The sequence below is a fragment of the Argopecten irradians genome, chromosome 9 (assembly GCF_041381155.1).
Source record: "Argopecten irradians isolate NY chromosome 9, Ai_NY, whole genome shotgun sequence".
Taxonomy (NCBI): Eukaryota; Metazoa; Mollusca; class Bivalvia; order Pectinida; family Pectinidae; genus Argopecten; species Argopecten irradians.
The window spans coordinates 38,438,607-38,452,905 of record NC_091142.1 but is presented as its reverse complement, the minus strand read 5'-3'; the positions used below and the strand labels follow the sequence as shown (position 1 = coordinate 38,452,905).

The 14,299-nt window shown below is 36.9% G+C and overlaps 3 protein-coding genes across 4 annotated transcripts; 2 read left to right on the top strand and 1 right to left on the bottom strand.

Moving 5' to 3' along the window:
• The first annotated feature begins 2,683 nt into the window (after positions 1–2,683).
• LOC138332276 (zinc finger protein 394-like) lies at positions 2,684–5,432 on the top strand. The gene has a single exon (XM_069280298.1). The coding sequence runs from the start codon at positions 4,235–4,237 to the stop codon at positions 4,946–4,948; it is 714 nt and encodes a 237-aa protein (XP_069136399.1). The 5' UTR covers positions 2,684–4,234; the 3' UTR covers positions 4,949–5,432.
• On the top strand, positions 3,231–3,704 carry LOC138330759 (zinc finger protein 239-like). Its single transcript, XM_069278283.1, has one exon. The coding sequence runs from the start codon at positions 3,231–3,233 to the stop codon at positions 3,702–3,704; it is 474 nt and encodes a 157-aa protein (XP_069134384.1).
• Positions 5,433–6,214: 782 nt separating the features above from the next.
• LOC138332274 (amine sulfotransferase-like) lies at positions 6,215–13,770 on the bottom strand. 2 transcript variants are annotated; one of them, XM_069280297.1, is made up of 5 exons: positions 13,259–13,770; positions 10,819–11,130; positions 10,177–10,280; positions 7,040–7,232; positions 6,215–6,600 (listed from the first exon to the last, which is right to left on the bottom strand). In XM_069280297.1, the coding sequence occupies exons 1-5, from the start codon at positions 13,431–13,433 to the stop codon at positions 6,494–6,496; spliced, it is 891 nt and encodes a 296-aa protein (XP_069136398.1). In that variant the 5' UTR covers positions 13,434–13,770; the 3' UTR covers positions 6,215–6,493. The 2 variants fall into 2 exon arrangements, with proteins under 2 accessions (XP_069136398.1, XP_069136397.1); XM_069280296.1 differs by having other exon boundaries at positions 6,215–6,603; positions 13,259–13,765.
• Positions 13,771–14,299: the final 529 nt, after the last annotated feature.

The following is a 14,299-nucleotide window of genomic DNA, read 5'->3' as shown; positions in this document are numbered from 1 at the left end:
TGTCATAAATATGGTTGTACTGTGAAAAATGCATCCTGATATAACATAAGGAAACTTCGCAATGCACAAAACGGCCATTTTCGTCCATTGCAATGTACCTGGCTCCGTCTCCCAAAACACACACCGCATACATGGGAGGCCGTCCTTACATGACCATAGCTGTTAATAGGACGTTAATAAATCAAACAAATAAACAAAAATCATGATCAAACCAATGCTATAATCAAGAGCGAACGAGGTGCTATTGAATTTAAAACCAAATCCCGAAGCTTTGAGTTGCAGGCCCAGAATTAGTCATAATCACAACGAAACATCCATTAAAAACCCGACCAAACATAAAATAAACACATAGAACAAAACAAGTCATCAAAAAACTCCTTTGTCAAAATGCCCGAAACTTGGTTGATGTTTTAACTGGAATCCATTCATAGAGTCGTGATCTTGTAAGACTCGACACAAGGGACATAGCCGTCTCGTTTGATAGTCACATAGTTCAGAAAAATAGACAATGAATTTAAAGGCAACCAACAATTTTAGGCCTTTACTAAAGATCACCTCGTGGACAGATCAAACGCAATTGCAGAGCCAATAAGAAAGAACAATCTGGCAAAATTCAGCCAACCATCCGCAAAAGAGACATCTTAAACAAGTTTGCAAATATCCTCATTGAAGAAATAATCACTTTTCTTAAGACTTTATATCGCTTGCCAGTCAAGACCTAGCTGAGAACCACGCCCTGTCCACCATTACTCTCTCAACTTAAGTAAGGTTTGAAATCTGGTCTTATTACCTCGAGACGTATGAAATCATTAACCCTTCCATTATTCCATGCCTACTCCAGATGTGTCGCTGTATCGGCATTTAATACACAATGCACGAAAACTGCATATAAGATATACGGAGAAGCAAATCAAAACATTTCCAACATTATCAGGGGGACCAGAATATATACCAAGTAAGGTTTTCAATACATTAGAAAAGTTTGCACTGCTAAAATTATGTTAAAACCGTAGATGTTTACATAGAAAGGCAGTACACTGGACATGATCCGCCAACTACAGGTGCATTTGAGTAGCACACCAAAAGTACAACATATCATGGAGTATATTGATGGGAAAATGCAACCAAAGCAACATAGACTAACTGAGTCCTGACAAATCGGGACAAATTAAGGATTGTTGAAGCCGCTATGGATGATGATACCGGTTTCATGTAAGTTGAGGGTGTTAACTGTAATTGCGAACTGAAGTAATTATCACGGCGACATATTGTTAAGTCGAATGAGGTCTTTTCTTGAATGTGAAACCTAAACGAGTGGTCTTCAGAGTAAAGTGAAGATAGGTTATATTAACATTTAACATATAGACTGATAGAAAATGGTATTTGGAAGCGTGGTTGGTATTTCGGCGGTTAGCCTTTCATCCTTCAAATTCCACAATGATTCGCATTTCTGTGACAAGAATGCTACTGTAATAACAAAACCCAAACGCAAATCCTTTCACGAGTGGGAGTTTCTGTTTTTGTAATGTCGAATTAAATTGAATTAAGCCTCATTACTATTATCAGATTCGAACTATACAATCCTTTCTTGAATGTGCATTATGCAACTGGTGGCAGTAAATGCTTAAATAGAGCAGTTATGTGTGTATGTATGGTCAAACCATGAAGCCAAGTTGTGGTCTAAAATTTCATTTTACAATACGGTCTTTAATTTTTACAGTATTATTATTACTTGCACATTTGAATGAAAGAAGGGTACTCCTGTTCATTATTGTACTTCATTTTAGAAAATTTTTCGCTGCACGGCGCGTTTCCTAAAACGTTCAAGCACTTAATGTTCAAATCTTTGATAATGAAAATTCAATACACACGAACTAAATGTCCATCAAGGGATTATACTATTTGAAAAAAAATGCTTCTTAAAAGATTAATTTGTTTATATGTCTTAGCAAGACAATCAAATCATTATCGTTTTGAGTTACACAACAATTTGCCGATGGTGTGAATCCGGTATGTTCAGTTGCATAATGGTATGACGACACTCACAAATATCATTTCTAAATGCAGGTAACTTTAAATAAAAAATTTACCGTGTTAAGAACGCTTTAAAATCATCAAAATACATTATAAAACTAATCTCAGCCATTCAAAATCGTAATATTTTTCGGGGGGGGGGGGGGGGGGGGGGATCCACCACGGACCACCAAACAACAAAAAATTGCACCTTCAGCGCTCGCAATTTCATCAAAATACATCGTAAAACTCATCTCAGCCATTCTAAATCGCATTTTCTTCCGGGGGAGACCACCGGATCCCCCAAACACCAAAATCACGTGCCTGCGGCGCTCACAAATTCAACAAAATGCATTGTAAAACTCATCTCTCGCATTCAAAATCGTACATTTTTTCCGGGGGTAGACACCCGCACCCCCAAACACAAAAATCTCGTGCCTTCGGCGCTCGCAAAATCATCAAAATTCTAAATCGTAATATTTTTCCTGGGGATACCGCGGACCCCCCAAAATTCCAAGCTAATTTGCGTATTCATTAATGAAAAAATCAAGTATCTCCTGTGGCGCGCGAGGGGGGGGGTTACGAAATATTGAGGACCTTTGCCCCCCCCCCCCCCCCCCCCCCCCATTACGTTTCATCTTCCTACGCCGCTGTACTTGTGTTAGCTATGCCGAGCTCTGAAATAAAACTATATGTAAGTCTTTGATCCTTGGGCAGTTTGAAAAAAATACATGTACATTGTATAAATGGATGTATTGGTTAAGGAAATGCCACAAAAAACCTCACTTTCCTCACTATCGAAGCTACTTGGAACCCTTCTTCTTGGATTTACCAGGTACAGCTTTTATGACTGAAGGCTTTAAAGGTCACCTATGTTTTAGTAACCAATAAAGTTATATGTGCCATAACTGGGCGATTTCTACAATTTTTTTCTGGATTTTTACTACATGTACTTTTTTTACGGTCTAGGGGAGATAATTCATTCCTTGGAACGTACGGAATATTCCCCTTATCCACTTCACCAAAAATCTCTCCGTTTGACTATGCGATTGGCTGCAGTAAATAGATTATCTTGGGTTCCCTTTGATGATGTGACTTTTTAAAATATGAAGGTTAAATAAATGAAAAATTCTGCTACAAGTACATTTGTACAATGGAATACCAAAATAAGATTACTTACGTTGTACATTTGTTTTGCATTACAGAAACTGTACAAGATGCCGGAAGGAACTGAAGAAAAGTCCCACAAGTGTGGCAGCTGTAACAAACGATTCAGTCACGCGTCTACGCTACAAGCGCACATGAAAATCCACACAGGGAATGCCCTATGCACGTGTGACCATTGTGGCAAGGAATTCATCGCCCTGTCGCACCTAAAGAAACACCTTATGACACACACCGGCGAAAAACCTTACACGTGTCCGACTTGTGGTCAAGGCTTCACGCAGCTGAGCAATCTACAGTCGCACAAGAGGTCACATACAGGGGAAAGACCATACTATTGTGATGTATGTGGAAAAGATTTTAATAGATTAGATCATCTAAAGACACACATAAGGACACACACGAACACGAAGCTTTACAAGTGTGATATATGTGGTAAACGGTGCAGCCAGTCATCTAGTCTAAAGACACATATGAGGACGCACACAGGGGAAAAGCCTTACTTACACGTGTCCGCTATGTGGTAAGGAATTCAAAAGGCGTGACAATTTACAGACACACATGAACACGCATATCGGCGAGAATTTACACAGGTGTAATATCTGTTGAAAAGATTTCGGAAACAAGCACATCCTGAAAAAACACAAGACCACACATTCTGGAGAGAAACCATACCATTGTGACCTCTGCGACAAGTTTTTCAGCCAGTTATCTACCTTACAAGCGCACACAAGAACTCACACTGGGGACGGCCTTTACAGGTGCGATATCTGCCGTAAAGGCTTCATCACACCATCACTACTATTGAAGCATCAGCGGTCACACACGGGAGAGAAACCGTACGAGTGTGATGTCTGTGGCAGCCGTTTTGGCCAGTCATCGCAACGAAACAGACATAAACTCTCCCATTCCGAGAAGCGATTTAGGTGTGATGTTTGTGGGAGTGATTTTACAAGAACGTCTAATTTGCAGAAACACGTTATGAAGCATTGATACAGAAGACAAACAAAACGGTTCAATAACTAACAAGAAATCAAAAGTGAAACTTAACGACTCGATGAGAACGAAAAAATTAAAAGTTGAAATGAACGATTCTATGATTGGACAGGAATCAACAGCGGAGTCTTATGGTTCAGGGATGGATCATGGATTACCATCTGAACATAATGATTTACTGGAGCTTCAAGAAACAACAGTAGAACTTAACGATTCGGTGAATGGTCATGAATTAAAATCTGAGCCAAGCGAGACAATGAATTGTCAGCAATCAACGTTTGAGTCTAATTATTCAGTGATTGACCAGGAATTAAAATCTGAGCCTAGCGTGTCGGTGGATGACCAAGAATTCACGGTAGATTCAACTTATGAACATGACTCAATAGTACTAGTGGAGACTAACGATTCAGTGATTGTTCATGAATTCAGACCTGGGCCTAGTGAGTCAGTGGGTGATGAGGATTCAATGGTAGTTCCAAAGGATTCGGTAAATGCTCAGGAATTAAGTGTTGAGTCCAACGATTCAGGAAAGAGCAAGGAACCAGTAAAGTGCCATATTTGCGAAAAGATTTTCAAACGACAGAATCAATTGCAGTCTCATTTAACGACACATACCAGTGAAAAGCCTTATGAATGCGAGACATGTGGTAAAAGTTTCAACAATTTAAGTCACTTGGAAAGACATTTGCTGACCCACACTGGAGAGAAACGATACGAGTGTAAGGAATGTGGCCACTGCTTCAGTCAGGCACCACATCTTTCATACTGGGGTTAAACCGTTTGTGTGTACAGTCTGTGATAAAACGTTTGCTCGATCGACGTCACTAAATACAGGTGATACTGACTAATAGAGTTACTAGAGTATGGTTAGTTAATCGGGAACGACTAAAATACTGAGGTTTCTTTTGGTGCTGCTTTTGCCTCAGATAAATCGTTAATTCTGTAGGCATGTCTAAAGAAACATGTAAAGGACTTTTACTTGACAAATGTTTAGGATGGTTAGCAATATGAGAAACCGATAAATGATTAAAACGACTTCTAGTAATAAAGTGATGTATTAGAGAGCTGAAGAGTAAAACAATTTACGAAGGCTTGCCAGGGTACTGATTGACATTTGGCCATCTGGTATGTTATATGTCCCGTGAAACTCGAGCATATCATAACAATATGTCATTCAATGTCAGTGTGTCTGTACAGAGTATATGTTGTATTGTCTTTTACATAACTAATTAGATATAAGCAACAAATAAATCTATTCTTTGTCGTCTTTACAGGATGCTTGGTTATAATTTTTATTATTAGATAAGTAAATTAACATTTCGTTGTTTTCTTAGTTCATGTCTCTAGTTCTACAATCTACCGCACTGGCAATGGTTGCATGGATAAATCAACTTAGTAAAGAAAACTGATTTTGATGAGGCAGTAGTGAATATGTGATATTTATATAGCGGATACAATTTATAAAAGAATATAACAAAGCAAATCCGTAGTCAAAACTCAAAAACGTTAAAGCAAAGTTCATGAAACAAATAATGTTAACATGCAAGCATTTTCTGCTCATTTCACAAAATCTAGATAATATCTGTGTGAAGACAATCTTATTAATGAATAATGGAACCCAAGGTATTTTTTTTTCAAATAGCATGGCAATAGCATTTGCCACCAGAACTGTCAATAACATTTTATCTTTTAAGTTGCAAGTTATTAAAGTAACTCGGTTACCAGAACCTTTTCTATGAACCAGTCAAAGGTATGAAAAATAGGATTGGGGTATTTTTACCATCAGAATGTAGTTGTAATTTCTTCCATGGTAACCCCATTATTGTCATTTATTCAAACTTTTATAGTAAAATTCCAATGAAGCCGTACCCACATATGCCTAAGAGCTACCATAGTTAATACACTTCGACACACAAACATGATTCTGGCTTTGCATACTACAGAATTATCTCCCTTGCGGGTAAGTTGTGACGTCATTGCTTTGTGAGTGAAAATCACGTCGTTTTCTCCAAAAGAATAAGACACTACACATACACTAACCTGACCTGACAACCAATACTAGCCTGCAAGGGCAGATAACTCCATACTAAAACTAAAATATTTCAATTCATTTTCAATTGCATGAATTTCTTTTTTCATATCACTACATTGATGTAACAGTATGTCATAGGGAGAGAAATTTTAACATCTTAGCATAGAAGATTCTTACGCACGGGTTGTTTTGCAATAAATTAATGTTTAAAGTGTTTTCATAACTCGCAGACAAGGTAGCCACGTTTAAAATCTTTATTGTTAAATTGCGTATATATAAAAAAAAATCTTATTCAAATTGGAACGTACAAGTCGTATTCTTCATCTGCTCACCATATATCCTATCGAAATACTCGTTTTGTGCTATTGTGAAATGGTTCTTCCAGTCTCCAACTTCTCCTGGAAACAAAAGGGGTGTGCCATAAAAGCATGTTACACATATAAGTATATGATAAATATTTCAATGAGTGTTACGAGCTTTAGAATTGAAAGAGAGAGCGTTTCATTAATTTTTTTTATGAAATTAGCACAACTTCACGATACTTTTATCGCATGACTACAAAAACATATATTTCAAAGAATCGCAACGTTCAAATTTGTTCATGAAATTCCGGTGGTGTTAATTCTCTATTCAGGGAAATACGTAATTTCAATAAGTTTAATTTCGTCATTTTTATTATTTCACCCGAAGGAAGGACCAATTTGATGACCCAGATTATGTTCAAGCAATAACACAATGAAAGCCACTCCCCTGTATACATATTTAAGTGTAATGTCCCGTGTCAACTGATAAGTGTAATGTCCCGTGTCAACTGATAAGATACATGTATGTTACCTTTGCGATATATCGGGAGCTTCTTCTCGTCTGACATCTGGTGTATGTAATCCTGATCCGACGGGTTGATTTCCTCCATAACAGTTTTTACCATTGTCTTAAATGTACATCTCTCTGTAACTTCTTTCAGGAAATTCTCGTCGTGAGATTCTCCGAGAAATGTCACTATCTTTGTGACATTGGAAAGAAGATCCTGTGGATAAAGGGTCATTTTCCATTTTCATGTCAATGAGATGTTAAGTCGAAAGGATTGAATAACAGGCAAAGCCTATATAAATTATTCTCTACGGTGGATAAAGTGATACATATTTTGAAATGAATAATTATGTAACAATAATTCAATTTTGCTTGTTACGAGCATTTTCATTGGCTTACAAATTTACTTTATCATCCCATAAAGGAAACAAGAGGCCCATGGGCCTTAACGGTCATCTGACTATTGGCACAATACAACATAGTCATTTAAAGATTTTAGCCATTTTTGCCAGCTGTGATCTTGAATGAAGATCAATGTCATTTTTTAAAAAACAAATATGGTAGCCCTTCATCCCAGCAAGTCACAGGCCCAATAACAGGTCTCTAGGCCTCTTAGTTATTCACAAAAAGTTATTTCCAGATTTTAGCCTATTTGACCCCTGTGACCTTGAATGAATGTCAAGGTCATTCATTTGAAGAAATTTGATAGCCTTTCATCCCAGCATGCTACAGGCCCAATATCAGTGTCCTGGGCCTTCTGGTTCTTGATTAGAAGTCATTTAAAGATTTTAGCCTATTTGACCCCTGTGACCTTGAATGAAGGTCAAGGTCATTTATTTGAACAAATTTGATAGTCATTCATCCCAGCATTCTGCAGGCCCAATATGAGTATCATGGGCCTTTTGGTTCTTGAGAAGAAGTCATTAAACGATTATAGCCTATTTGACCCCTGTGACCTTGAATGAAGGTCAAGGTCATTTCTTTGAACAAACTTGATAGCCGTTCACCCCAGCATGCTGCAGGCCCAATATGAGTATCATGGGCCTTTTGGTTCATGAGAAGAAGTCATTTAAAGATTTTAGCCTATTTGACCCCTGTGACCTTGATTGAAAGTCAAGGTCATTCATTTGAACAAACTTGGAAGCCCTTCATCCCAGCATGCTACAGGCCCAATATGAGTATCCTTGGCCTTTTGGTTCTTGAGAAGAAGTCGTTTAAAGATTTTAGCTTTTGTGACCCCTGTGACCTTGAATGAAAATCAAAGTCATTCATTTGAAGAAACTTTATAGCCCTTCATCCTAACATGTCAGGGGCCCAATATCAGGTCTCTAGACCTCTTAATTATTCAAAAGAAGTTGTTTAAATTATTTTAACCTATTTGACCCCTGTGACCTTGAATGAAGGTCAAGGTCATTCATTTGAACAAACTTCATAGCCCTTCATCCCAACATGTCAGGGGCCCAATATCAGGTCTCTAGGCCTCTTAGTTATTCACAAGAAGTTGTTTAAATGAGTTTAGCCTATTTGACACCTGTGAACTTGAATGAAGGTCAAGGTCATTCATTTGAACAAACTTGGTAGCCCTTCATCCCAGCATGCTACAGGCCACATATCAGTACCCTGGGGCTTCTAGTTCTTGAGAAGAAGTCGTTTAATGATTTTAGCCTTCTTGACCCCTGTGACCTTGAAGGATGGTTAAGGTCGTTCATTTAAACAAACTTCATAGCCTTCATCCCAACATGTCAGGGACCCAATATCAGGTCTCTAGGCTTCTTAGTTATTCACAAGATGTTGTTTAAAGGATTTTAGCCTATTTGACCCCTGTGACCTTGAATGAAGGTCAAGGTCATTCATTTGAACAAACTTGGTAGCCCGTCATCCCAGCATGCTACAGGTCAAATAGCAGTACCCTGGGGCTTCTGGTTATTGAGAAGGAGTCGTTTGAATGAAAAGTTTACGGACGGCGCACGACGACGGACGGTGCATGATGACAATAGGTCATCCTGACTCTTCGGGTCAGATGACCTAAAAATGGCGTTGCCGTTTGTAACGTTGATTCTGATTGGCCGAGATGACGACGTAATGATTTCATAGACAAAAGAGTCCCAAAATGAATTTTGAATATTGAAAAGATAATCTTTAGTAAATTGAATTATAAGGATTAATTCGAATAGATTTGTTATGTTATGGAGATATAACACAAAAATCTGAGTGTACTCTCATAATAAACCGCTTCGAGGTTTATTTAAAGTACACTCAGTATTTTGTGTTAGATCTCCATAACATAAAAAATCTATTCAAGTTATTCCTTAATTGAAACATAGAAAGGTAACTAATTAGGTTGTATGTGCATATTACATAAATAGATACACTCATACATACTATTACACACAAATACAAACTAAATATAGATGCAGTTATTTTAAAGTAAGGTATATGAAATACAATACATGTGAAATATAGCTTTTTATAAAGAATAATAAACAGGTGGTTTGACAAAAAGGGTCATTTTCAGTGTGCCTTTATTTTTTAATTATTTATCTCTTTATAGAATCCGTCAAACTCCTTATGACGCTCCTTAACATAACTGCTGGATGAAACTAAGTCGACCATAGCTGGTTATTCAAGTTCCAATTATATGTAAAATTTAACACCCTATCCAGTGAAGAATGTTAAGACCATTGTTCAAACTATTAGTTAAACTTTTTTTATCTAATGTCTTCATACAACAATATCATATACAATCGATATAAAGGAACATAGAAACAAGTGTCTAAGACAATTATGTTAATCTATTAGTTTTAGTTCAAAATAGTTCAAACTATTATGCCGTCGCATGCATGCCATAGTACATAGACTAGGAGTTCCAGAAGACGCAATGTCTTGTAAGCCACCCACATACGCTTGTCACGTCTGCAAATGATACTAGAGGACTTGTTAAAGGGGCGAGTATTCAGCTGAATTACAAATCTATTGTCGTACGCAGGTAATATATCTTCACATTATTTATACATAAATCAAGTTACACGAATTTCACGTTACATTCACGTGGATTTCACGTAAAACAATCTTCACGTTAATTTACTTTAATAAGTTTCAAGTGAAATTCACTGGAAAAATTATTGGCTATGTAGGTCTAATTACATTTGACCAAAACATACCTGTTTCATTTCCTCGTATATCAAGTATAGGATGTTATCGCCTTTGTAGGTAGTTTTGGTCTTTTCCCAGGCAAAAAAGGCGTCAAACCAAGAACCATACAGCACTTGTAACAGAAAACAACAAGAGGCATACTGAGAAGCATCTACACAACAAACACTCACTTACAGAAATGACCATGTGTCCCTTAGTAACTGGTTTGTATTCTATATAAAGAGTGAACTTTTTTGTTTTATATGACTTTACAACGTTTATGCTTCTTCCATGTATGTTGCCTTTGAGATCTTATCCAGAGAAAATACTTTGATGAAATCATTCAGCCAATTGTACAAATACAGAAGCCGAATATGACCATCATGAAAATAAATTGCTTGTAAATGGAAACAAACGAAGCTTTTATTTTCGTTATTAAAATGTTTAATGGTGCTATCGTAATTACAAGGTTTTTTTCATTGATAAGCAATTCATTTTTTGGTGGTCCTATTCAGCTTCTGTATACACAGCTTTCATAGTCATGCCTGACAAAACTATTTTCCATTACGAAAAATAAACAAGTCATTGGGGAAACTGCACAAAACTATATATTTTTTTTATTTATTTTCCTGTGTGTATGCGATTTCCACATATAACATTACTGTACTTACTTTTCCCACAAGTATAAAACTTGAGGAATCCTTCCCATGAGCCTCTGTAATCGGGAGCATTTAACTTGGTCATAAATAAATGATAAGAGACTGCCACATCTTTTGGGTTCCGAGTGATCATTAAAACTTTACCCTTCCCCTCCCTGACCTGTTGAGGAAGTTCATCAAACGTGAGATGGGATCCAAACACCCTGGGTGATGGTAGTTTGTCTAGAAAGTCCACCTCGTTGTAGTCCAAGAAATACGGAGAACCCATGTATTGTGATTTGCCCGTACGGAGCATACTGCCTATAGTAAAGACCCAATGAGTACCTGTAACATGAATACCTTTCTATCAGTGTATGCCAACAACATAGAACCAAGGGAAGCACCTGGTAACGATTACATCGGGTTTATTCTGCTTATGGTATTTAAAGTTACTGCACCACTGTAGAATGGTATGTTTTCTTCATCAGCAGACAAAAAAAATTTTCTTCAGTAACCAAAGTTATTTTTACATCATTACCACCAATGAAATGTATGAGCTTCTTATTTTTAATACTTCAAAATTGAAAAAAAATATTAAAATAATAAATTGTGTCCCGGAAAAACCCGTAGCACTAAGTACTACAGGGAATAAATTACTAATTGCAAAATTCAACAAAAGCGAAATAATTTATTTTCTATTATTATTTACTATTTTTTTAATTTTGTATTAATTAGACATCCATGAAGAAACAGCAATTATTGTTTAAATGTTGAGAATCGTTTATGCTCTGTCAGCGTTGGAGCATCTTAAGCTAATATAAAATTCACAAATTATTGTGCTTCAGAAGAAGGTGATGACTAGAAAAACAGTTTGTTAAGCACGTGTGATCAATTATCCTATCATAGGCTAAAACTATGGCGTTGACTATGTGATGATTTTGATACTGTAAATCAACTGTTTTTTGCGTGAGTTACTGTCGCTAATTTTGCGATCCACTGTTTTTCTTGTGAGAAATTTCCGTTCATTTGTTAAGCTCGCGTATGTTAATCTTCGCGAACTTGTTTTTAGATGGAATTCACTAGAAGCGGCGAAAGAAACTTGGTTTACAGTATATGTACTTGGACTAAACGTAAGTACTGAAACTGTCAACGTATACATTTTTTCGAGTATCTAGTTTTGGGATTTGCTCAAATAAACATTTCGCGATATTATTTAAAAGGCACCTGCTAACTTTTTCCAATATAGTTTTATAAAAAAAAATAAGAATTACTCGCGGGCGTTGGGGGTTGATTTATAAATATCGATTTAGCGAAAGATTTATTATAATAACTGTACTGGAATAGAAAAAAAAGTCTCTGGATATGTGATGATTTTGATTAAATGACAAAAAGTCACCATTTTAACAAAGACGTATCGTTGTACAGTAACCATATACTAGAAACCATTGAAAATAAAAATGAATTGTGCGGTGAACAAAAATACTCCTACCATTGTTGTTACGACAGTCAAATTCGAAACAACCAAGATCGTAACAATTTAAAGAGATTTTCTTTATTTCATTTTATTGATTTTGTTGTACAACTCAACTTTGATATATATACCTTTTGAGATTCGGTCCTATTCGGCTTCCGTATGGCTTACGTATTTATTCTTTAACTTTGTTTCCTCTAACATGTATTACAATTTCAGGGTTTTATACTCAGTTAAAGATGGTCTACCGCTGACAACTAGTATTTTTTCTCTATCAAAAACAAGAGCAGACGAATAAGTAATTTTCTTCAGTTACAAAAGTTACTACTTTACACCATTACCACCATTAAAAAGTTTGAGCTTCTAATTTTACTTCAAGATAAAGATATTAAGAATATTTATCCTATATGGAATGACGTATTGATTGCGCATGCACCAAAAGCAAATCAAATTATTTTATATTACTTTGTTTTGTTAATTAAACATATATCGTACAAATAAAGAATACTGTTTATGCTGTGTCGCCGGCGGAGCATCTATTCTTTTATATAGAATTCAATTCTTTCCCATCAAATCGCATTAATGTCAATTTGATAAGCTGTCACGATAGGTTTATGAGAGTTAGTTCCCTTCTCCAGTATAATTTTATAAACAACTGTAATCTGTGCACAAATAACGGTTCTTTATGTCGGCCCAGTTCAGATAAACTAGAGACTTACTTATAGTTATAAACATAGATGACTACGTATACCTCTTGGAAATAAGAGCGATGACTACAGATATGCCTGAAGTATAGGAGACTTAGGATAGGATAGCACAAACGTATCATCGTTTCTGATATACCTGACTTAGGATAGGATAGCACAAACGTATCATCGTCTCGGATATATATACCTGACTTAGGATAGGATAGCACAAACGTATCATCGTCCCGGATATATATACCTGACTTAGGATAGGATAGCACAAACGTATCATCGTCCCGGATATACATGTATATACCTGACTTAGGATAGGATAGCACAAACGTATCATCGTCCCGGACCTCCATCTTATCCAACCTCTCCAAATGGTCTTTGATGTTGCCGGGTACGATGCTGGCAAAATATTTGCCATTGTACTTTTTGGTTTTTAGACAGTTCCCGTCGGAGTCTGTTTCCTCTATCCATTCGCACATCCTGACTAGTGTATACAATCTATGTGGTGGTATGTCGTGGTGGTAATATAAATAGTAACACGTGTCTCATGTTATGTTTATATAGGTCACACATACGTTGTAGGAAGATCCACGATGATCAATGCACCATAGTATACAATCTATGTCCCTGATGGTGATAGTAACACATGCCTCCAGGTTATGTTTATATAGGTCAAAGGTCACACACATACCATCATTGGAGATCCACGATGATCAATGCACCATAGTATCCAATCTATGTCCCTGATGGTGATAGTAACACATGCCTCCAGGTTATGTTTATATAGGCCAAAGGTCACACACATACCATCATCGGAGATCCACGATGATCAATGCATCATAGTATCCAATCTATGTCCCTGATGGTGATAGTAACACATGCCTCCAGGTTATGTTTATATAGGTCAAAGGTCACACACATACCATCATGGAGATCCACGATGATCAATGCACCATAGTATCCAATATATGTCCCTGATGGTGATAGTAACACATGCCTCCAGGTTATGTTTATATAGGTCAAAGGTCACACACATACCATCATGGAGATCCACGATGATCAATGCACCATAGTATACAATCTATGTCCCTGGTGGTGATAGTAACACATGCCTCCAGGTTATGTTTATATAGGCCAAAGGTCACACACATACCATCATCGGAGATCCACGATGATCAATGCATCATAGTATCCAATCTATGTCCCTGGTGGTGATAGTAACATATGTCTCCAGGTTATGTTTATATAGGTCAAAGGTCACACACATACCATCATCTGATCCCAGGAGATCCACGATGATCAATGCACCATAGCGTAGATCAATCAACCGTAGGGCTGTGACGGT

Excerpts from the sequence above, each read along its gene's own strand:
- LOC138330759 (XM_069278283.1), top strand. The coding sequence starts at position 3,231 with ATGCCGGAAGGAACTGAAGAAAAGTCCCACAAGTGTGGCAGCTGTAAC.
- LOC138332276 (XM_069280298.1), top strand. The coding sequence starts at position 4,235 with ATGAGAACGAAAAAATTAAAAGTTGAAATGAACGATTCTATGATTGGA.
- LOC138332274 (XM_069280296.1), bottom strand. The coding sequence starts at position 13,433 with ATGTGCGAATGGATAGAGGAAACAGACTCCGACGGGAACTGTCTAAAA. Across the intron at positions 11,131-13,258 it reads GCTATCCTATCCTAAGTCAG|GTACTCATTGGGTCTTTACT; the intron begins GTATATACATGT and ends TTCATGTTACAG. Across the intron at positions 10,281-10,818 it reads GTTTTATACTTGTGGGAAAA|TGCTGTATGGTTCTTGGTTT; the intron begins GTAAGTACAGTA and ends TTCTGTTACAAG.